The following is a 24,988-nucleotide window of genomic DNA, read 5'->3' on the forward strand; positions in this document are numbered from 1 at the left end:
GGAGAAGGTTTGGCCGGCCGGGATTTCCTTGTTCCATCGCACTCTAGCTACTCCTTGTTATGGGCCGGGCGCCTGCAAGCTGACTTCAGTCGCCAGATGGACGGTGTTTCCTCCGACACATTGGTGCGGTTGGTTTCCGGGTTAAGCGAGCAGTGTGTCAAGAAGCAGTGCGGCTTGGAAGGGTTGTGTTTCGGAGGACGCATGGCTCTCGACCTTCGCCTCTCCCGAGTCCATAGGGGAGTTGTAGCGATGGGACAAGACTGTAACTGCCAATTGGGGAGAAAAATGGGTAAAAGTTTTTTTTTTAATTAAATAAATAAGTCCGTTGGACTGCCAGATGATGAAGGGTGATTAATCACTCCAGAGAACACATTTCCACTGCTCCAGAGTCCAATGGCGGTGAGCTTTACACCACTCCAGCATTGCGCATGGTGATCTTAGGCTTGTGTGCGGCTGCTCAGCCATGTAAGCCCTTAACCCATTTCATGAAACTCCCAACGAACAGTTCTTGTGCTGACATTGCTTCCAGAGGCAATTTGGAACTCGGTAGTGAGGACAGACAATTTGTATGTGCTACGCGCTTCAGCACTCGACAGTCCCATTCTGTGAGCTTGTGTGGCCTACCACTTCGCGACTGAGCTGTTGTTGCTCCTAGATGTTTCCACTACACAATAACAGCACTTACAGTGAACCTGGGCAACGCAAGCAGGGCAATAAATTTGACGAACTGACTTGTTGGAAAGGTGGCATCCTATGATGGTGCCATTTTTAAAGCCACTTAGCCCTTCAGTAAGACCATTCTACTGCCAATGTTTGTCTATGGAGAATGCATGGCTGTGTGCTCGATTTTATACACCTGTCAGCACCGGGTGTGACTGAAATGGCCGAATCCACTAATTTGAAAAGGTGTCCACATATGTTTACATATACAGTACCAGTCAAAAGTTTGGGCACACCTACTCATTCAAGGGTTTTTCTTTATTTTTACTATTTTCTACAGAATAATAGTGAAGACATGAAAACTATGAAATTACACATATGGAATCATGTAGTAACCAAAAAAATGTTAAACAAATCAAAATATATTTTATATTTGAGATTCTTTAAAGCAGCCACCCTTTGCCTTGATGACAGCTTTGCACAATCTTGACATTCTCTCAACAAGCTTCATGAGGTAATAACCTGTAATGCATTTCAATTAACAGGTGCGCCTTGTTATGGCTGCAATCCCGTCACCGGGATGATATGACAACAGCCAGTGAAAGTGCAGGGCGCCAAATTCAAAGAACAGAAATCTCATAATTAAAATTCCTCAGACATTCATGTGTCTTATATCATTTTAAAGGTAATCTTGTTGTTAATCCCACCAAAGTGTACGATTTCAAATATGCTTTTCAGCGAAAGCACTACAAACGATTATGTTAGGTCACCACAAAACCACAATAAGCACAGCCATTTTTCCAGCGAAAGATAGCTTTCACAAAAAGCAGAAAGAGAGATAAAGTGAATCACTAACCTTTGATTATCTTCATCAGATGACACTCATAGGACTTCATGTTACACAATACATGCATGTTTTGTTTGATAAAGTTTATATTTATATAAAAAAAATCTGAGTTTACATTGGCGCGTTACATTCACTAGTTCCAAAAACATCAAGTGATTTTGCATAGCCACATCGTTTCAACAGAAATACTCATCATAAATGTAGATGATAATACAAGTTATACACATGGAATTATAGATATACCTCTCCTTAATGCAACCGCTGTGTCAGATTTTTTAAAAACCTTACGGAAAAATAAACCATGCAATAATCTGAGATGGAGCTCAGAACAATAGCCAAATTAGCCGCCATGTTGGACTCAACAGAAACCAGAAAATACATGATAAATGTTTCCTTACCTTTGATGAACTTCATCAGAATGCAGTCCTAGGAATCCCAGGTCCACAATAAATGCTTGATTTGTTCGATAATGTCCGTTATTTATGTCCAATTAGCTACTTTGGAATTGTTTACCAAAAGCGCTAACCAAAGTCACAAAGCGCGTCCACTAAAACGTGACAAAATGTCCAAAAGTTCCGTAACAGTCAGTAGAAACATGTCAAACGATGTACTGAATCAATCTTTAGAATGTTGTTAACATACATCTTGAATAACGTTCCAACCGGAGAATTACATTGACTTCAGTTGACCGATGGAACGGAGCTCCCTCTCACGTGAACGCGCCAGTTCAATGCGTGGTCACTTCATGGCAGTGATTACTCATTCCTGTCTCCTTCGGCCCCCCTTCACATTAGAGTCATCAGACAAAGTTCTATTGACTGTTGACATCTAGTGGAAGCCGTAGGAAGTGAAAACTCATCCATATCTCGCTGTAATTTCAATGAGAGCTTGGTTGAAAATCTGCCACCCCCAGAAAAAATCCAAACAGAAAGTGGAACTTCTCAGGTTTTTGCCTGCCATATGAGTTCTGTTATACTCACAGACATAATTCAAACAGTTTTAGAAACTTCAGAGTGTTTTCTATCCAATACTAACAATATTATGCATATATTAGCAACTATGACATAGGAGCAGGCCGTTTACTCTGGGCACCTCTGTGCACCTTTCATCCAAGCTACTCAATACTGCCCCTTCAGCCATAAGAAGTTAATTTGTGGAATTTCTTTCCTTCTTAATGGATTTGAGCCAATCAGTTGTGTTGTGACAAGGCAGGTTTGGAAAACAGAAGATAGCCCTATTTGGTAAAAAAACAAGTCCATATTATGGCAAGAACAGCTCAAATAAGCAAAGAGAAACAACAGTCCATCATTACTTTAAGACATGAAGGTCAGTCAATCCGGAAAATTTGAAGAACTTTCAGAGTTTCTTCAAGTGCAGTCGCAAAAACCATCAAGCGCTATGGTGAAACTGGTTCTCATGAGGACCGCCACAGGAAAGGAAGACCCAGACTTACCTCTGTTGCAGAGCATAAGTTCATTAGAGTTAACTGCACCTCAGATTGCAGCCCAAATAAATGCTTCACAGAGCTCAAGTAACAGACACATCTTAACATCAACTGTTCAGATTGAGACTGCGTGAATCAGGCCTTCATGGTCGAATTGCTACAAAGAAACCAATACTAAAGGACACTAATAAGAAGAAGAGACTTGCTTGGGCCAAGAAACACAAGCAATGGACATTAGACAGGTGGAAATCTGTCCTTTGATCTGATTAGTCCAGATTTGAGATTTTTGGTTCCAATCGCTGTGTCTTTGTGAGACGCAGACTAGGTGAACGGATGATCTCCGCATGTGTGGTTCCCACCGTGAAGCATGGAGGAGGTGTGACGGTGTGGGGGTGCTTTGCTGGTGACACTGTCTGTGCTGTATTTAGAATTCAAGGCACACTTTACCAGCATGGCTACTACAGCATTCTGCAGCGATACGCCATCCCATCTGGTTTGCGCTTAGTGGGACTGCCATTTCTTTTTCAACAGGACAATGACCCAAAACACACCTCCAGGCTGTGTAGAGGCTATATGACCAAGAAGGAGAGTGACGGTGCTGCATCAGATGACCTGGCCTCCACAATCACCCAACCTCAACCCAATTGAGATGGTTTGGGATGAGTTGGACCGCAGAGTGAAGGAAAAGCAACCAGCAAGTGTTCAGCATATGTGGGAACTCCTTCAAGACTGTTGGAAAAGCATTCCTCATGAAGCTGATTGAGAGAATGCTAAGAGCGTGCAAATCTGTCAACGAAGCAAAGGGTGGCTGCTTTGAAGAATCTAAAATCTAAAATCTATTTTGATTTGTTTAATTAACACTTTTTTGGTTACAACATGATTCCATATGTGTTATTTCATAGTTTTGATGTCTTCACTATTATTCTACAATGTAGAAAATAGTAAAAATAAAGAAAAACCCTTGAATGAGTAGGTGTGTCCAAACTTTTGACTGGTACTGTATAGTGTATCATGAATATTTAAAATATTTTCACTGAGGTAAACATGTCAATATGACAAACAATGGACAGCAAATATCTAATAAAAAGTAACTTATTCGGGTATATTTTAATCTATCATATTTCTATTTTTCCATATCCACAAACTGTCAGCTTACTAAACACATAGCTGTTGGGGAGGCTTTGGTCATAGGGAATAGGGCTTAATGGTTATCCCCACAGCCCCTGGAGCTGCCACAAATGGAGGCAGCAAGTGACACATTGTAGGTGTTGGTGTTGACAGCACGTTGCCTGTGGGATTGCACCAGAGGCCAGCGTCGCTAGCAGGTGTGCGATGTTTGACAGATAATAGTAGATAAACTCATGCTCAAACAGAAGTTAACCCGCTGAGGGACAAGCGGTACATGAGGAGGAACTGTGCCTTTAGCCATCCAGCAGGATCCTGAAGCCAAACCTACAAGTCAAAGACACTCAGGGTCATCTCCCCTCACAAACACCTTCTCAACATCAGTTTGAATGCCTATAATTGGAGCTCAAAATGTATTTGAAGCTAATGAGATATCACAGCAGAGTTGTTGAATTAAGTCCAAAGAACTAAGCCATGTTTTTGATTCTTGCTGTTTTCTTTTTCTAGAAATATGTATTCATAAAATACAATTCATTTGTGTATGCCACCCACAACTTAGAGGGGGGATCTAAGTTCTTGGGATTCAAAATGAAAACACGTTATTTGCAATGGATACTCACATTTGTTTAACGGCTTGGTCGATTTTCAATCAGAGTAATAACACCAAGCAAAGAGACGGTACACCGAGTGTACAAACATTAGGAAAACCTAATGTTTCCATGACATAGACTGACCAGGTGAATCCAGGTGAAAGCTATGATCCCTTATTGATGTCACTTGTTAAATCCACTTCAATCAGTGTAGATGAAGGGGAGGAGACATGTTTTTAAGCCTTGAGACATGGATTGTGTATGTAAGACATTCAGAGGGTGAATGGGCAAGACAAACGTTTTATGTGCCGTTAAACAGGGTATGGTAGTAGGTGCCAGGCGGCAGTTTGAGTGTGTCAAGAACTGCAATGCTGCTGGGTTTTTCACGCTCAACAGTTTCCCGCGTGTACCAAGAATGGTCCACCACCCAAAAGACAACCAGCCAACTTGACACAACTGTGGGAAGCATTGGAGTCAACATGGGCCAGCATCCCTGTGGAACGCTTTTGACATCTTGTAGAGTCTGTGCCCTGACGAATTGAGGCTGTTCTGAGGGCAAAAGGGGGTGCAATGCAATATTAAGGTGTTCCTAATGTTTTGTACACTCAGTGTACATTTCACAACAGATAGAAGGGCCCCTTCAAAATGAGCAAACGGAGCAAGATTCCCTTTTGATTGTGACACAGTGGAGTTGCATCAAGCATCTCCTTTCACATCCAGAAAATGGAGGCAAGTTAATATGACACAGTGAAAACACAGCTCATCTTGAGCTGTTAGAACATGTAAATGTCTGAGGTGAAAGGGAACATGGAGACATGATCTGATAACCAAGTGCTGCGTGGCAGATACATCCTGACAGCTAGCTGCTCCTTATTGAGCCAACACAGGATGCCACCGGGAAGTAAGAGAATGACAAAAGGCTGCTGAAGTAAACATGCAAACAAGGCTGCCTAGCCAACAGGTTACCATATCAACACTGTACCTGAGCAGGTTGCAGAGCAGAGACTGCTGCTGTTCAATGGGTGCTATGGTTTTTGCACTGGCTCTGAGAAACAGACAACTCCACACACACACACCAGCCCCCACCAACTCAATCCACACAGCACAGACACCACGGCATCAAACTCTATTATACACTTCCTTACTGGAGATACAAAAGGCACCCAGGAACAAAAATCCAATCTTTTTTTTCTATAAGGATTTGCTACACAGCAGTGCTCAACAACAGTGGTGGCTCTGATGACAAAGAAATAATCACAGCTGTCTTCCCTGTTGGAGAAAGAGGCTGTGAAAATGTTGTTTACGTTTTCCAACATGCCAAACACGAAACCCATGGCTGATTATGTGAAGAGTGCGTGAAATTGTTGTATTTGCAAGGCAGGGGATATTGACTCTAGGCATAAGTAGTCAAAAAGCATGTGGGTAGGCAAGATACATGTTTTTAAAGATTCAATGCAGCTGTTTGTATCTGGATATCAAATCATTTCTGGGTAACAATTATGTACCTTACTGTGATTATTTTCAATTAAAATTGTCAAAAAAAAACAAAAAGAGCTTCTTAGCAAAGGGTAATTTCTCAAGCAAGAATTTAGCTAGGACTGTCTTGGAGTGGTCTGAGTGTAGAGGGAGAAACTGAACATTTGCAGTTATTGGCAGAGAAGTTTTGAACTCTTTCTTATTGGTCTATTAACTAATTTACCACATGGTGATGTCACCATGGAAGGCCAAAACTCCATCCAACCAAAACAGGCTGAAATTTCAGGCAGTCTTGTCAAACAACTGTTACACTAAAAGGGCATTATCATAATTTTCACAACTTCACAGTATTATTCCAACCTCATATTGTGGAAATATATATATAAACACAGGAAAATCATGTGTTTGACTGCACTGGGCCTTTAAATACTGGTTTAGGGATGCATATTTTCTAAATATTTTTCCCTATTGTGCCCCCCTACTCCCTAGCCCCCTCATATGTGCCTGCTGAATTATCACACTCATTCTCAATTCATCAGCTTGCTTTTTTAGCCACGCTTCTGAGAGGGTTTTGAAAAAATCTACTGGAAAATAGTCAATATAAGGCGGCCAGAGAAGAGAGATCCCCCCCTCCCTCATCTGCTCATCCCTCTCTTTGTTTGTGTTGTATAAGTCCCCTATAATGAAGTGCAGGAAGATAAAATATGCAAATTCACAGAGAAAGAATATAAATAGGGCAATATTAGGAAGTGTTGTTTTCACAGCTGCTTGATTATACAAAGCCCTGATAGTGTTTTATAAATAATGTCCCTCTCTCTCTCAGCAAGGTGCCAAGTCCTTGTGCTCCATTAAAGACACATCTCTCCGCTCCAGCCCAGTTCCAGCTTCAGAGCCCAGGTATTGAGTGCAGGCCTGTGCAGCTGTCCTGCTGCCCTGCTGGCTGGAGCCCCAGTCTCATCCACACACAGAGTCGAGGCCTGGCCTGGGGAGCATAGCCAGTAGCCAGGCTCTGGGCCTCTCTCCAGTGTCTATCACACCAGCAGACTTACCCAGCATGGCACCATGAAAAGCATCCCTCTGCCACATGGGACAGAAAGCAAAAAAAAATACGTGCAGACCTCAGACCTCAGCCTCTCAGACCTCTGGCATGAAATACTGCGATGCCAGTGGAAATACAAATGCACAAATGGGCTCTTTCAGTTTCAGCTTTTCACAAGGAATGAATGGCTTTCTGTATAGGCCTACATCTAGTCTACTCCAGACTCCAATTCTCTAACTTGGAGTGGCATGTGTTTGAAAAACAGAAATACACATTTTGAAAAATATTGTGGTATATATGTAAATGAAAACTGAAGGACAATAGAACATTGGGCAAAACATATTGACTGTCACATCATGCATAAGACGTGTGACGGAACCTGTCAATATCTCTCCCCACAAACAGCCCACCTTACCTCGGGCTAATTTGTTTGTGAGGCCTTTGTTTTGATCGAGGCATGCGTGGTAATTGTGAGATAGAGATAAATGAAGAGGAACTGAAAGGTATTGAGCGTTAGAGAGAGAGAGAGAGAGAGAGAGAGAGAGAGAGAGAGAGAGAGAGAGAGCTATATAGTATCTGAGGCCCTCTTTACTATCAGAGCCCAGAGCGAGTGGAGTCCCACAGCCCTAGAGACCGTGAAGACAGAGACTGAAGAGAAATGACCACACCATTAGAGATCTGAAGGTTGCCTATTATCTTTCTGCTGCTCCGATGCCTCGCACATCTATCCAAAGCTCATGAATGTAATTGACCTTTTTTACACCCTGTAATGCACAGAGCATACGAGGGAAAAAGGGACTAAACACCATCAAGCAAAGTTAATTTAGATCAACACACTATTGTAAGATGTCCACAGAAATGGAAAGGGCATTCAGATCAATAGATTGACAATAGAATGTCTGCACCCAATCTTTCTATTGTGAACACCCGAAGCCTCTTCCCCCAGCATTTGTGTGAATAAAGGTTTCTGGATGTACAGTGTGTATTTTGGTCAGAGACTGCTAGATACTGCAGGTGTTTAGTTCAGCACCTTTCCTCTTTTCCTGTGCACACCACTGTGTGTGTGTGTGTGTGTACGATTGTGGTGGAACAATGGCCAGGGCTAATCATTATTTAGTTGTGGAGGGCCTGGAAAGGTCAGCAGTCTTAAATGTCAGATTTCAATAGAGCCAGATGCGCAATGCTCCGCTCAAGTGTCCAATTAAATAGGGAATACCGAGGTTGTGGGTGAAATGCACTTCAGATAGAGGGGCTAATGAGGGCCCCTGGATGGAAGCAGGGGCTGGGGTGGCTGATGCTGATCTACGAAGCATCCTGGAGCCCTCCTACATACACCATCTCTCAATGTGCTGCATGGGGGCCTCTCCTCTGCACCTCTCTTAGACCCCCACACCCACGGCCGTAGCCCCCACTTAGTATTATTAGTGTCCTCACACCCCCTGCACCGTCTGCAGCCCCGCGTCCCGACTGCACGTAAAAGAAAGAGGAGAGATGGGTTGGAGAGAGGACAGAAAGGGAGGGCGAGAAAATATAGAGGAGGTGGAGAGAGGATAAAGAAGAGAGAGGTGACAGGAAAAGAGTCTCTTTTATTCTTGAGGCAGAAGAGGAGAGAGTGTCTTCCTGTTGTTGCCTCTCTACCAGCCTCATTCATCTAAAAGCACAGGCTGTTTTCCATACAACGGGCATAATAACCTTCTCACAGATTGCCAGCGCCCAGTGAAGTGCCACAAGTGGGGGGAAGTGAGCAATGCTTTATTTCATTTGATTCCTTTAGGTTCACCGACTGTAAATTGTGGCACAGTGCACCATACAATATGTCTGACAGGAATACAGTACAGTACAGCAGTATAGTTAGATAATACAAACGGAATAAAATGCAAAACCAGGAAAATAACCAAACTGGACAGTGCATTGAGCAGAAGGGTTGTCACTTAAAAAAGAGACAAAGAACCTGATTTGAGGTACAACGCTAAATGTTGCCCTCTCTCTCTTTCTGCGTGTCTGGTTGCCCTTTCCAGAGTTGTCAAGGTCAGAGATATTATTGTCTGGGCTCAGGAAACAAATGCAAAATAAATCAGGGGACATTAGCAGGCTCCACGTGTCTCACATAAACATTATTTTAATCAAAGCATATTAGACCATCCAGATCCTTTAGACATATGGGCACTGTATCCTTTCTGGCGTACCCATCTGTTTCCTCTTGCCATCTCTGCAATTTGCTCCATCACCCAGCTGCTTTTCCAAGACATTGAGTTCCCCTTCCCGAGCAAAGACTCTTTACAGCAGCACCAGTCCAACTGGGGAGCTCCAGATCACAAAACACATTGCAGCTCTGCTGAGCGTCACACACATGCTGTTTCATAATACCATATAATATGAAAATAATGGACAGGAGCTACGCTCATCAAATCAAATTAAACAAAAATAAACATAATAGATATTTTGATGTCTTCATTCACATTGCTATATCATTGTGCAGACATTTTCAAAGTTTAAAGTGAATGTGAGTGTGCGGTATCAGTGTGGTATAATTATGACACCAGGTTGTCTGGTAACTGATCCTGTACTGCTGAATTATCCAGTGAACTTTTATCCCTACATGTGTACTGTTTGCTAGTAGTGACTATCATCTCTGAGAACAGAGGTTGTTTTTGTCCAGTGTCTACACTCACTCACATCCCATCAGCATCAGTACAGTTAGTTAGTAGTGGGCACTCACCAGTGCTGGTGATGGTTAGGAGATCTAGACGTCGCTGTTGCTGTAAGGAAAATAAAAATAGAAGCATAGTCAGAGATATTCAAAAGGGCTTAGGGCGAAAATGTCAACTCAAAATCTCTCCAAAAGAAATAACATGTCATATTACTATCACGTCATCCTTTTGCAGATCAGAGTACATCTACATTTTAGTCATTTAGCAGATGCTCTTATCCAGAGCGACTTACAGGAGGAATTAGGGTTAAATGCGTTGCTCAAGGGCACATCGTCAGATTCCACTCCAAGTCGGCTTGGGAATTCGAACCAGCAACTTTTCAGTTACTGGCCCAACACGCTTAACCGCTAGGGTACCTGCTGCCCCAGACTATGTGTAATATGTAAATGAGGTGTGAAACTACTATATACGACTGGAAAAGCACAAGATGGCACAGTATATCTCAGCCTTAAAAAGATCGGTATCAGTTTATTATTTTTGCACAAGGCAACAACATTTGTTCTCTGTGTTGTCTCTATTACAGCCAGCAGGAATGTGTCTTCTTTCTCCACTCATGCTAAAGACTGTGTGACAGAGTGTGTTTGAGAAAGACTGTGTGACGGAGTGTGTTTGAGAGAGTGCCCAATTTTGCACTTCATGTCTCTAGTTTGGAGAGGGGGGCTGGAAGAGTTGCTATTTCCCCACTCTCTTAAACCCTCTGCCAAGGCTGCAGGCTCCTGAGTACTGCATTAATCAACACCTTCTCCCTCTCTTACACGGTGTGTCCCTAAGGAACCAGCTCATGTGCGTACATGTGTGTGTGTGTGTGTGTGTATTCGTGTATGTGTATTCCACCGATGCTGCATATTTTTTGGGCGTTTCCCAATGGAAGGCTGATGATATTACAGGTTCACCTGCTGCGTCACAGACTATAATCGATCTGAGTGCAATCAGGAGGTTGAAGCCCAATCCATTAGGATTCAAGAATCTTAATGTAAAAATCCTCTCTGATACTCTAACTGCTCTTAACACATTGCAGATGAGTGAGTGTTGTGGAGTAGAGAGAGCAGGAAGCACAGAGTGGTAGACTAGGCAGCAGAGGTCACTGTGACAGCATGAGAGCAACTAGCCCCAATAAAGCACCTGTATAGGCTGTTGACTCACCATTAGTTGATATGGAACCCCCACACTAATCAATATCATTTACATGTACATGTAGGTCATTTAGCAGAGACACTTAGCCAGTGCATTCAACTAAGGTAGGTAAGACAACCACATATCACAGTCGCATAATGCATTATTGAAATTATTACATCACATTCAAAGTTTATGTTTTTGGCCATTGATTGACTTCTTTCTTAAAGGTCTTTTGAAATGATTCTACCATCCACTCAATTTATAAATGACCTATTTAGACCTTTGTACCGCCCTCTAGTGGTACTCTGTTATTCTGCAAGTGAAAGTGTGAAGAGCGAAAAACCATAGAAAGAGAATGAAAACAATGCTTCTCTATTGTCAAAATACACTCTCTTTGGGAAAGTAAGGCTGGCTGGGTGATTAAAATCAGTGGAGTATGTCCAAGTTATTAAAATCAAAGTTCCCCTCAAAACATTCGACACAGCACATTCAAACAGACCTCTACAGCATTCAGAGAGCATTGTGTACATGAAGACATTTCCCTTGTACAAACTAATTAATACCATTCCATCAAAATTTCACATGACAATTCATTCTGGTGTTGCCTGAATACTCAGTTTTGTGAAATAAAGGGATTGGAAATCATATGCATACAGGTGTGAACGCCCATTCATGATATCTCTAAATAAAATAACATTGATCTGACATATACAGTACCAGTCAAAGGTTTGGACAGACCTACTCATTCAAGGATTTTTCTTTATTTTTCTTACTATTTTCTACATTGTAGAATAATAGTGAAGACATCACAACTATGAAATAACACATATGGAATCATGTAGTAACCAAAAAAGTGTTAAACAAATCAAAATATATGTTATATATTTGAGATTCTTCATAGTAGCCACCTTTTGCCTTGATGACAGCTTGGCACACTCTAGGCATTCTCTCAACCAGCTTCACCTGGAATGCTTTTCCAACAGTCTTGAAGAAGTTCCCACATATGCTGAGCACTTGTTGGCTGCTTTTCCTTCACTCTGTGGTCCAACTCATTCCAAACCAACTCAATTGGGTTGAGGTTGGGTGATTGTGGAGGCCAGGTCATCTGATGAAGCACCATCACTCTCCTTCTTGGTCAAATAGCCTCTACACAGCCTGGAGGTGTGTTTTGGGTCGTTGTGCTATTGAAAAACAAATGATAGTCCCACTAAGCGAAAACCAGATGGGATGGCATATCACTGCAGAATGCTGTGGTAGCCATGCTGGTTAAGTGTGCCTTGAATTCTAAAGAAATCACTGACAGTTTCACCAGCAAAGCACCCCACCTCCTCCTCCATGCTTCACGGTGAGAACCACACATGTGGAGATTGTCCACTCACCTACTCTGCGTCTCACAAAGACACGGCGGTTGGAACCAAAAATCTAAAATTTGCACTCATTAGACCAAAGGACAGATTTCCACAGGTCTAATGTCCACTGCTCCTGTTTCTTGGCCCAAGCAAGTCTCTTCTTATTATTGTGGTCTTTAGTACTGGTTTCTTTGCAGCAAATCGACCATGAAGGCCTGATTCACACAGTCTCCTCTGAACAGTTGATGTTGAGATGTGTCTGTTACTTGAACTCTGTGAAGCATTTATTTGGGCTGCAATTTCTAAGGTTGGTAACTCTAATGAACTTATCCTCTGCAGCAGAGGTAACTCTGGATTTTCCTTTTCCTGTGGCGGTTCTCATGAGAGCCAGTTGCATCATAGCGCTTGATGGGTTTTGCGACTGCACTTGAATAAACCTACAAAGTTCTTGAAATTCTACACATTGACTGACCATGTCATAAAGTAATGATGGACTGTCATTTCTCTTTGCTTATTTGAGCTGTTCTTGCCATAATATGGACTTGGTATTTACCTTGTCACAACACAACTGATTGGTTCAAATGAAATAAGAAGGAAAGAAATTCCACAAATTAACTTTTAACAAGGCACACCTGTACATTTAAATTCACTCCAGGTGACTACCTCATGAAGCTGTTTGAGAGAATGCCAAGAGTGTGCAAAGCTGTCATCAAGACAAAGGTTGGCTACTTTGAAGAATCTCAAATATAAAATATATTTTGATTTGTATAACATTTTTTTGGTTACTACATGATTCCAAATGTGTTTTTTCATAGTTTTGATGTCTTCGCTATTACACCAAACTGGAAGTCTTCAGACTAGCTTGGAAAGACAGTACTGTGCATCGAAGAGCCCTCAATGCTGCTTGATCATCCTATTTTTCCAACTTAATTGAGGAAAATAAGAACAATCCAAAATGTATTTTTGATACTGTCGCAAAGCTAACTAAAAAGCAGCATTCCCCAAGAGAGGATGGCTTTCACTTCAGCAATAATAAACTTCTATGAGGAAAAGATCATGATCATTAGAAAGCAAATTACGGACTTCTCTTTAAATCTGCGTATTCCTCCAAAGCTCAGCTGTCTTTAGTCTGCACAATTCTGTCAGGACCTAGGATCAGGGGAGACACTCAAGTGTTTTAGTACTATATCTCTTGACACAATGATGAAAATAATCATGGCCTCTAAACCTTCAAGCTGCATACTGGACCCTATTCCAACTAAACTACTGAAAGAGCTGCTTCCTGTGCTTGGCCCTCCTATGTTGAACATAATAAACGTCTCTCTATCCACCGGATGTGTACCAAACTCACTAAAAGTGGCAGTAATAAAGCCTCTCTTGAAAAAGCCAAACCTTGAGCCAGAAAATATAAAAAACTATCGGCCTATATCGAATCTCCCATTCCTCTCCAACATTTTAGAAAAAGCTGTTGTGCAGCAACTCACTGCCTTCCTGAAGACAAAACAATGTATACGAAATGTTTCAGTCTGGTTTTAGACCCCATCATTGCACTGAGACTGCACTTGTGAAGGTGGTAAATGACCTTTTAATGGTATCAGGGCTGATTTCAAGGTTTTACTGCTAATCTACAAAGCATTACATGGGCTTGCTCCTACCTATCTTTCCGATTAAGTCCTGCCATACGCTACGGTCACAAGACGCAGGCCTCCTAATTGTCCCTAGAATTTCTAAGCAAACAGCTGGAGGCAGGGCTTTCTCCTATAGAGCTCCATTTTTATGGAATGGTCTGCCTACCCATGTGAGAGACGCAGACTCGGTCTCAACCTTTAAGTCTTTATTGAAGACTCATCTCTTCAGTGGGTCCTATGATTGAGTGTAGTCTGGCCCAGGAGTGTGAAGGTGAACGGAAAGGCACTGGAGCAACGAACCGTCCTTGCTGTCTCTGCCTGGCCGGTTCCCCTCTCTCCACTGGGATTCTCTGCCTCTAACCCTATTACAGGGGCTGAGTCACTGGCCTACTGGTGCTCTTCCATGCCGTCCCTAGGAGGGGTGCGTCACTTGAGTGGGTTGAGTCGCTGACGTGGTCTTACTGTCTGGGTTGGTGCCCCCACTGGGTTGTGCTGTGGCGGAGATCTTTGTGGGCTATACTCAGCCTTGTCTCAGGATGGTAAGTTGGTGGTTGAAGATATCCCTCTAGTGGTGTGGGGGCTGTGCTTTGGCAAAGTGGGTGGGGTTATCGGATGGGGCCACAGTGTCTCCTGACCCCTCCTGTCTCAGCCTCCAGTATTTATGCTGCAGTAGTTTATGTGTCGGGGGGCTAGGGTTAGTCTGTTATATCTGGAGTATTTCTCGTCTTATCCGGTGTCCTGTGTGAATTTAAGTACGCTCTCTCTAATTCTCTCTCTCTCTCTTTCTCTCTTTCTTTCTTTCTTTCTCTCTCTCAGAGGAACTGAGCCCTAGGACCATGCCTCAGGATTACCTGGCATGATGACTACTTGGTGTCCCCAGTCCACCTGGCCGTGCTGCTGCTCCAGTTTCAACTGTTCTGCCTGCGGCTATGGAACCCTGACCTGTTCACCGGACGTGCTACCTGTCCCAGACTTGCTGTTTTCAACTCTCCAGAGACAGCAGGAGCGGTAGAGATACTCTCAATGACCGGCTATGAAAAGCCAACTGACATTTACTCCTGAGGTGCTGACCTGTTGCACCCTCGACAACTACTGTGATTATTATTATTTGACCATGCTGGTCATTTATGAACATTTGTACATCTTGGCCATGTTCTGTTATAATCTCCACCCGGCACAGCCAGAAGACGACTGGCCACCCCTCATAGCCTGGTTCCTCTCTAGGTTTCTTCCTAGGTTTTGGCCTTTCTATGGAGTTTTTCCTAGCCACCGTGCTTCTACACCTGCATTGCTTGCTGTTTGGGGTTTCTGTACAGCACTTTGAGATATCAGCTGATGTAAGAAGGGTTATATAAATACATTTGATTTGATTTGATATTCTAGAATGTAGAAAATAGAAAATAGTAAAAAATAACGAAAAACCCTTGAATGAGTAGGTGTGTCCAAACTTTTGACTGGTACTGTACGTCCCTCTAACCAGCCAGTCCATGACACAGGGCTACTGTGTGCCACTGGCCAGCCTGGAGAGGAGTGGAGGAGGATTTGCCATACTGTGTTTCAGCCTGGCCCAATCCTGTACCATGACGCTGCTTATCCTGAGATAATTAATCTACAGTGAATTAGAGTATTACAGCACACTAACACTGCATGCCTCACTCTCTCATTGTCACTCCTTACATGGATAAGGTGCTTAGTGTTTCCCAGGAAGAGGGAGAGAGAGAGAGAGAGAGAGAGAGAGAGAGAGAGAGAGAGAGAGAGGAATCACATTAGGAAAGGCAATCCTGGGCAGAAAATAGGATTGTATTAATCTTTATCAAACTCAGCCAAGAGCTGTGGAATCACACCACCCAATACACACTTGGCCAGCCCAGCCACCATGTAGAGTGGGTGTCCAGTGCCCCCAGGCTGTCACAGGGCTTAACCAGGGCCTGATATAGAATGATACTGTGTCAGTGTGCGTGTGTGTGTGTGCTTGCTTGTGTGTGTGTATGTAGCATAATGGGGATGTGTGAAACTTACTCCTTAGCCTGAAATGTCCCCACCTGTGCCAGCGAATAGTTAGCTTTTTGCATGGCGCCGACTGGAAGTTGCTTCAGGAGGGCGGTCACTGGTGCTAGCAAGGCAGAGGTCCTGAGTTCGCGGCAGGAATGGGCCGAATCGGGAGGAAGTGGTACTCGCTAAACAAGCAGCGTGATGTATTTTATATGTACGTCAGGTTGACAGTGCTGATGATTCCCTGTGGCCCAGCCTGAGTCTAAACTTAGTGGGTGGAACAGGTTAAAGGGCTTTGAGGCTGGGAACCGACTGTAGGTTGCCAATGCACCTACCCAGCTGTCATGGTAACACCTAAACCCCCAGTGTTCATTCTAAAAGTACCAGTGTCACACTACAGCAAACAAACACAAGATCATGTTTAAAGGACTAAGAGGACATGCTCAGGACAGGTTGACATCGGTAAATTAGGATTGTCAGGATCAAATGAATGACTTTTGGAAGGAAAGTTTCAGTTGTCTGTTTTTATTTGCTGATGCTTATGGTGAATCCTGATCAACAAAACACAGTGAAATAAGCCAATCACTCAATCAAGCCAGTCTATAATTGTTTAACCAGTAGATGGAATAGAGTTTGTGGTATAGAGCCACAGGTTACAGAATGACGTTGCAAGTTGAAGTAACCTGTGGCTCTATACTACACACTCTATTCCATCTACTGGTTAAACAATTATAGACTGGCTTGATTGAGTGATTGGTTTATTTCACCCTGTTTTGTTGATCAGGATTCACCATAAGCATCAGCAAATAAAAACGGACATCTGAAACTTTTCTTCCAAAAGTCATTAATTTGATCTGTCTGATTCTCCCCCTGTCTAATGTAGGTGTAATGTAGTGCAGGTAAGGAACAGCACGGCTGTAATTAACAAAGCAGGCCTGTAGACAGGCGAGGAGGGGAGACACTCCCTCCACAGCAATAATCTAGGGAGAGACCGCAGCCGTTAGCAAAACCATTAATTTACTAAACCTAACTTTTATGACTAAATTAAATATTCATGCACAATCTACCAAAAACCCATTTGCAATATTTCCCCCAAATGTACTTTTCATATTTGCTGATGATTATCATGTGAGAGATCCATCCACCATTTTGTAGCTCATTTCAGATTCATGTAAGGTCAATATTATAATATTCACATCCCATCCCTTCCAAGTTATCAATTAAACTAAAATAGCACTGAAATGGTAAGGTTATATTACAAGGAAATAATATTATGGAGGCAAATCTTGCAGGTACATCCACAGGGGGAGTAAATGCATGCAGCAATATCATCATCTGGTTATGGAACAGATGTCAGTTATTATTGACCCTAGTGGACCCTGTCCCTGTCCAGATGAGGTAAGGGAAATCAGCAGGGAGCTATTTAAACCGTCTGCTTCCGTCCCTGCTCAGGTATTCATTGTCCTTGCTGATGTCCTCCAGGACCATTTCGTCTGACACCCGCTTACCAGGGTCAGGACTGGGAGAGGTGGAGGGAGACAGAGGGGGAGGGGGGCGAGTCAACTCTCTCTCTCTCTCTCTCCCCTGTCTCGCTCTCTCTCTAGGAGAACTTCCCCCCTACTGTGAGTCATCACCCTGCCTCCCCCCAACCTCTCCCCCATGCCCGTCACCCCACCCCCCAGTCTCTAGCCAGCTTGCCACATCATTACCACACCACAATATCAAGTTAAGGAAGCCTGTCTCTTACTCATCATCCAGAGGGAGAAACAGGAGTGAGGTAATAATGAGCTAATCATCTCCTGGGTTTTGCTTCACAGGTCAATTATGTATTTGTGAGTGCCTATAATATTACATGACTGAAAATATATTATTTAACACACTGGATATTCTGCAATATGCTCTCCAATGATTTATGTATCATTGGTAATAAGTCATTTACATGCACAAAAGCTCACACAGAAAACATACTGGATTTTGCTTTATTTGCTCTGTATTACTATAGATGGGTTGGTTGTTTAGCAACAAAACTGATGTGTGCACAACTATGGGGCAAAATAGACTGGGTTGGCTTAGGCTGTTTACAACATGTAAACTAGATTTAGTCTATTGAAACCCTAAATACATTTGCACAATGAGCACTTGTTGTCTCTGAAATACATCATTACAGTTATTGATTAGTTAGCTATTTAATTTTTTTCCATATTAGCATTGACATGCAATCAGTCAAATCACCTAAAAACAAGACATGGTATCAATAACAAGATACAACGAGCTGAAACGAGCCACCTTCGATTCCCCACAAGGCAGCTTCTTGGCATTGTTGCTAGCTATCTGACTGTTCAGAATCTTTTTTTGTGACATTGTCAGCCAACCTGTCTATTTTGTACAAAAAGGTGACATTTTTTCATCTCAGGTTTTTCCATATCTGTATATATTTTCATGAACATGGGACTGCCTTGTAGCTGCAGAGTAATCTAGAAATAGCTGTGGGGGATTTCTGTAATTTAAGAGTAATTGATATTAATCAACATTAATCATACAATTGTAAACAATGGTGTTCTTGATTGGTTTATTGTATTTCAGTGTGTGCACTTGTATTTAGAGTGTATAATTTCTATAATTTCTGCCAATATCACTACATTATTACTTGTATTAGCACAAACAATATTAAAAGCTATCAAGGGTTATTATTGACCTGGCTCTATTTAAAATGGCTGCCAGTGTAGGAGAAATGTATTCATCACTCAGTATGCAAGCAATTAAAAGCAATAGTGTTGTGTAAAAATGTCAGGTCCAAAACAGGGGATGCTGTTGCGTGACCAGAAGCCCTTGGTTAAAAATACAACGAAACAAATAAAATATGAATTCCTTCAAAGAAAGAGAGAGAGAGCTGGCTCCCCCAGACCGAAAGTCTAACTCCGCCACCTGCGCTCCACTGAGTCCACACTGACTCCTGCAGTCCTCTTTCCACAGTAGGCCAGAGAAATCGAATAACGCACCGACACACACCACTCTCCCATTCAGCACTTAAAAGCCACGGTTGAATTTCATCTTGATTTCATTAAATATTCATAAAGGCCAATTAGAAGGGCAGCTTATCTGGCTGCGAAGACACTTTTCCATTATTCTGTCACATGTAGTCCATCAGACGGACCGTTTTGAAAGTAGACCCCACGAGTCCATATGCTTGACCCTGACTCCTCCTGCTTCCCCTCCCTCCAAATCCTATGAGTCCCTCTCTCACACAGAGAATGAGGCAGGTAGGGAGACAGAGACAGGGACAGAGACAAGGAGCACGGACACCCAAAATACCCTGTGGCCTAAAAACGAACATGCATATTTCCAGAAGGAAGCAGGATATCATATACTAACCATGCAGCCATTTTAATATGCCTTTTGGGCTCTGATTCATTCATAAGCGAAGAACCACTGTTTTGTGATAGATGGAATATCAAACTGAGTTAACTCTGCAGCCCCCCCCCCCTCCCGTCCTCCAACAGCTCATTTCCTACAGTATAGGAAAGCTGAGAAAGTGGAGGTGCAGACAGGGCCTCTTTGATTTGCGGCTGGCGGAGGTAGGATGAATGGGCGATATGTAATCAAGCGCACTGCAGTAATTGAATACATCACTTTAGGAATGAGAAGCCATAGTCTCACACTGCCTGCCACCCATCTGCATGAGCAGGGCTTACTGGAGCTGGAGTTATTAGAGCAGAGGGGAACTTTTCATCACAGCTTCTCACCGACTACAACACCGACTTCCCTCTCAGGGATATACTGTACACAGTACAGTAGTTGTCATAAATGTGTTGGACTCTTGTGGTAACCCCACACCCTCTGAGTACTGAGCACAGACTGACCTTTAACCCCACACCCGCTGAGTACTGAGCACAGACTGACCTTTAACCCCACACCCTCTGAGTACTGAGCACAGACTGACCTTTAACCCCACACCCGCTGAGTACTGAGCACAGACTGACCTTTAACCCCACACCCACTGAGTACTGAGCACAGACTGACCTTTAACCCCACACCCGCTGAGTACTGAGCACAGACTGACCTGTAACCCCACACCCATAGTACAAAGCACTGAATGATCTTTAACCCCACACCCGCTGAGTACTGAGCACAGACTGACCTTTAACCCCACACCCACTGAGTACAGACTGACCTTTAACCCCACACCCACTGAACACTAAGCACAGATTGACCTGTAACCCCACACCCACTGAACACTGAGCACAGACTGACCATTAACCCCACACCCACTGAACACTGAGCACAGACTGACCTTTAACCCCACACCCACTGAACACAGAGCAGAGACTGACCTTTAACCCTACACCCACTGAACACTGAGCACAGACCGGCCGTCCTCTGTGACTAGGAAGAGAATCAATGGCAGCCTGTTGACATGGTGACCGATCAATGATCTGTGAAAATGGGTTTGCATACCCAATGGTTCCCCCTAACCCCCCATTATTTGCCAATTGGAATCTAAGTGACCCCTCATCGATGGAGTGCAGATCAAGTGATTTGGTATATACCAGAGGCTAGGATCAATGACCCCCTACCAGCAAACACTGAGTAGAACCTCCACCAACCACAGTGTAATCCAGTTAAACTAGGAGCTCTGATGAACATGTCAAGTCATCTTAACACTGAAAAGTTAAATTCATAGGACCTAATTAGGGTCACGGGTCAAGTAATGAGTATCCCTTAATTGGTTTATTGCTGTTGTGGATTAAAAGTTTTATGAATGTGTATGCATAATTAATAATGTTATATAATTGTCTGCAATGCTTGTGCTTCTTCTATTTCGTAACGTCTCATTTATTTTATTTTTGCTCGAATTTAAATGAGTTTACATTTCATTTGTTGTAATCACCCCGTGACAGTAGCAGGGAAGATATTACAAAAATAGTGTGACTAAACTGGTTTCTTTTGAATAACTTTTCAATTTCAGTAGTTCATTCAGGTATGGGAATAAATGTATTTAATGTTAAACCAAGCAAAGTTCATTGTTAGTGAACATTCTTTCTGGTAATTAAAAATTACAATAATTAGCATCCAAGCAATCTACTAGTCATGTTTACAATCACAAAAGATGGGTCTTATTATTAAAATATAGATATATATTATTCCATTTTTAATGTATTGCAGTATATAAGGCATTTCCAGACACATTTGTACATTGATCGATTTTAATTGACAGGGTTACTGTTTGTGTGTCTGTGATTTTGTGTGTGAGTGTGTGTGTGTGAACTGTATGTAAGTCTGTGTATCATCAGCTGTGTGATTTCAACTGGCCTCTAGTGCACATGGAGGAGAACCATTTGTTCATGTTTAGGTGCAGAGGAGTTTCAGTTCACAAGTTCATGACAATAAATGACAATCAAAATAAATTGTTCTACCACAGCGACCATGTTATTTTTGTGAAGCATATTTGATTCTGAGTTCGGACATGACGTTTTTATGTGAAAACTATTTCTAAGATGCATACTTAAGTTTTTCCAAACTCACTTCACTCATGCAAAAGAAGGAAGCTCGCGCTGCTTGTGCTAGCACATGCACAGATTAAATACACCGCTATAACTCTGATTAAGGCGTTTACATATCCTAATAATTCAACAGATTGCGCCAGAAAGCCAGGTGTTTTAATCGGCGTATGCTTACTTCAAATATGACCTCACGCCGATTAAGATAACCGGCTTCCACCCGCTTATGCAACCCTGCATCTTAGAGGCTGCTGCCCTATATACATAGACTTGGAATCACTGGCCACTTTAACTTTAATAATGGAACACTAGTCACTTTAAATATGTGTATGTGACCAATAAAATGTGATTTTATTTGATTTTTTATTTATTTGATAAGCAGAGTACGGTGTTTACATGACTAATGCCAAAACCGGCCTACTGCCATAATCAGTTTAATATTGAATTATTAGTGTGCATGTAAACATGCTCATTGTCTCAAAAGGTCTCACACTGGGCAAACCATCACCCTGCTTTTAAAATGAAGACCAGTACACAGACTTAGCTGTCAGTGGAGAGCAGTGTTGGGCTGGGCCGGAGAGAAGGGCAGGCAGGAGCCAGCACTGAGAGGCAGCTCTACATTGGGTTGGAGTGCGGGGGTCTGCCAATATTCTGTCTTGTGAGTTGGAACTTACCAAATCAATTTAGCAACAAATGAAACAAAGCACTGACCATTGTACATGGTTTTTGGCTAATTTCGTTAGTTGTTTGTGAGATGGCAAGGTGGAGGTGCTGAACTGGGAGGAGAGAGCGTGCATTATTTACATGACAGCCATACAATGTCAAAGGGATTATCCCAGCTGGTCTGGCTGCATTTCCACAGTGGCAGACCGAAGCGAGGAGGCTGAGAGTGGCATACTAAACACATGCAGAGGACATTGTTGTAGGACACTATTATCTATGACAACTGGCTGAATGTGGCTGTGTTTTGATGATTTACTGTGACAGTCCTTTCCTTAGATTCTTTGGAGTGCGCTTCTGGCTGCTGCTCATACATTCTCAGCTACTCACAGACACAAGTAGAGGGAAACCAGTTCTGATTTGACCAGACAAAAACGCTGAGATGTTGCACTTCTAGTTGCCCCTCTGCTCTCTAGTCAGAGGTAATCCAGAGGTTAAAGCTAGAATAAGATATCTGATATCTCTGATCATTTTTTCTGCTGATTGGATGCTCTTCAGGCAGAGCATCCAGAACTGCTACTATGATGCTCAGTGAGGCTGTGAGAGCATACAGGCAGAGACGACAACATGGTGGGGTAGAGTTGGCCTTGGAGGAGGCCATGCTGCTAGGCAGCAGCTCTTCAGCAGCATGACTGGAGTGTAAATGAGTAGATAAGTGTATGCAGGTTGAAGAGCGGTGTGCCCTGTGGTCACCCAGAAAGGAGAGAGATGGTTATGATGTGAGGCCAGAGCCATGCTAACTGATGCCACTGGGAAGGGGGTCTCCACCTCCCCAATCCACTACCAGTCAGTCCCTGGAACAGCACAAATGAATGTGTTTTCTCCTCTCACCTTTTTTCCTCAGATAAAATCAACATGAAAACAGTAATATGACGCATCTGTAATCACCTTAGCCACATCCTTGGACCTGCAGGCTTTCATTCTGCACGCTTTTAATTTGTTTTCACAGCGGTTTGAGCAAATTGAATTTGTTAATTAAAGCAGCAAAATGAAATGCTGAGCATTATTGACGAGATGCTAATGGAGTTAACGTTAGTGTGGAATTTTGAGGGGGGGGGGGCGCAGGAGAGGTACAGAGGAGCGCAGGAGAGTTACATTCCAGGCTGTCCCACAGGCTCTGGCAGTGTGCCTGCATTCACTACATCTCCCAGGCCCTGATGGCCACACAGACATTCACACAAACTCTGCACCACATACAGAAAGACAGCTGCTCCTCCTGCTTCTCTCCACTCACATCTCCAATCCGCTTTGGCTTTACCACATCATCTGCTTTACTCTAAGATGGAGGAGCAATAACAGAGAGATGTACGCCGCCCGGTACCTAGCTCTGTAATCATAATCCATGTTTCAACATACATTATACAGCTGAAGATGTAGCTACTATAACTGAAGGAATATTAACTATTGCCAAAGTACCCTACTCTAAGCGTAGAGGTTCACATCAGTTAGTCATTGCTTACAATTCATGCTTACCAAAAAACGTAAAAGTGTGGAGTAATAACCCTCTCCTGTGCAAATTCATATGGTATCATTTAAAATGTCAGGCTAGAATTTAGTTGACCAGTTAATTACATAGAATAAAGTCCATGCTATGATAAAGTAAAAATACTGTCTCTCCCATAGAGCACGTATCCAGACAAGGGTGTAACTTTGCTTTCTGTGGGCATGCTTCCAGCAGCCCCAGTGATAACCCCACACTGAAGGCAGGGTCATTGGCTTTATTGCCTCCACTGGCGTGCTTATCCTTCCCACAGCTTAATTATGCATAAATCGACCAGTATTAAACATCAATCCTTAAACAGCTCATTTACTCTCTGAGCCTGTGTTCAGCCACCCTCCAGTCACATGGGCCCGCTGCTAATGAGAAGAATTCCCCAAGTTGTGCTAAGTTGTGCAGCCGGAGCGGGTAGAGAGAAGAAGAGAGAAAGGGAGAGATAAAGAGACAGAGGTGGACAGATATAGTAAAAAAACAGAGGGAAAGAAAGAAAGAAAGAAAGAAAGAAAGAAAGAAAGAAAGAAAGAGAGAGAGAGAGAGAGAGAGAGAGAGAGAGAGAGAGAGAGAGAGAGAGAGAGAGAGAGAGAGAGAGAGAAAGAGAGAGAGAAAGAAAGAAAGAAAGAAAGAAAGAAAGAAAGAAAGAAAAAGAGAGAAAGAGAAAGAAAGAAAGAAAGAAAGAAAGAAAGAAAAAAGAGAAAGAAAAAGATAGATAGAGATGTGTCCTGGAGCTATGATGGCACTGCAGTGTCCCCAGCCCTGCTGAAGCAGAGAGCAGAGAAAGCAGGGCGTGACAGTGAGCACTGGTTAAATTACCAAGGTGATTATGCTACTAATTACTGGCAGTCCTGCTCTATTGATAAGGGCCCAACCTGCACCTGACTATTCGGCTCCATTTGCTACCTTCTCTCAGGTTTATAGGGCCTTTTAGCAGCTGAGCATAGACAGAGAAAAAAAGGACGAATTAGAGATAATGATGGATGGATGAGGGCTGTAAAAACACACATAGAGCAATAAAGGATTCACAGTTTTAAGGCTAAAATAACTTATTTTATATTAGTCTTATTTTTTAAATAGCTAGCTAACCAAGTAGGGGGATAACATGCAAACAATTAGCTAATAGACCTAGCTAGCTAACCTACTGTATGTACTGTTAAGTTCTGACAAACAGAGTAAAACACACAGACAATTATTGAAGCTCAAACCAAGTGTATTCACCCACTGGGTCACACAGCTGCATAAGACAACAGTGGTAGCCGACAACGATGAGACAGCCTACAGGGAGGAGGTCAGAGACCTGG

General features: G+C 42.8%; 1 protein-coding gene across 1 annotated transcript in view; it reads right to left on the reverse strand.

Annotated features, from left to right (window-relative positions):
• LOC120052067 (cytosolic carboxypeptidase 6-like) overlaps positions 1 to 24,988 on the reverse strand; it is a gene marked incomplete at its 3' end in the record, with an annotated part of 465,946 nt that overhangs the window by 109,013 nt on the left and 331,945 nt on the right. The window contains exon 6 of the mRNA XM_038998928.1: positions 9,901 to 9,940. Coding sequence (XP_038854856.1) covers positions 9,901 to 9,940 — 40 coding nt within the window. The remainder of the gene's footprint in view (positions 1 to 9,900; positions 9,941 to 24,988) is intronic.

The sequence above is a fragment of the Salvelinus namaycush genome, chromosome 8 (genome assembly GCF_016432855.1).
Source record: "Salvelinus namaycush isolate Seneca chromosome 8, SaNama_1.0, whole genome shotgun sequence".
Lineage (NCBI taxonomy): Eukaryota > Metazoa > Chordata > Actinopteri > Salmoniformes > Salmonidae > Salvelinus > Salvelinus namaycush.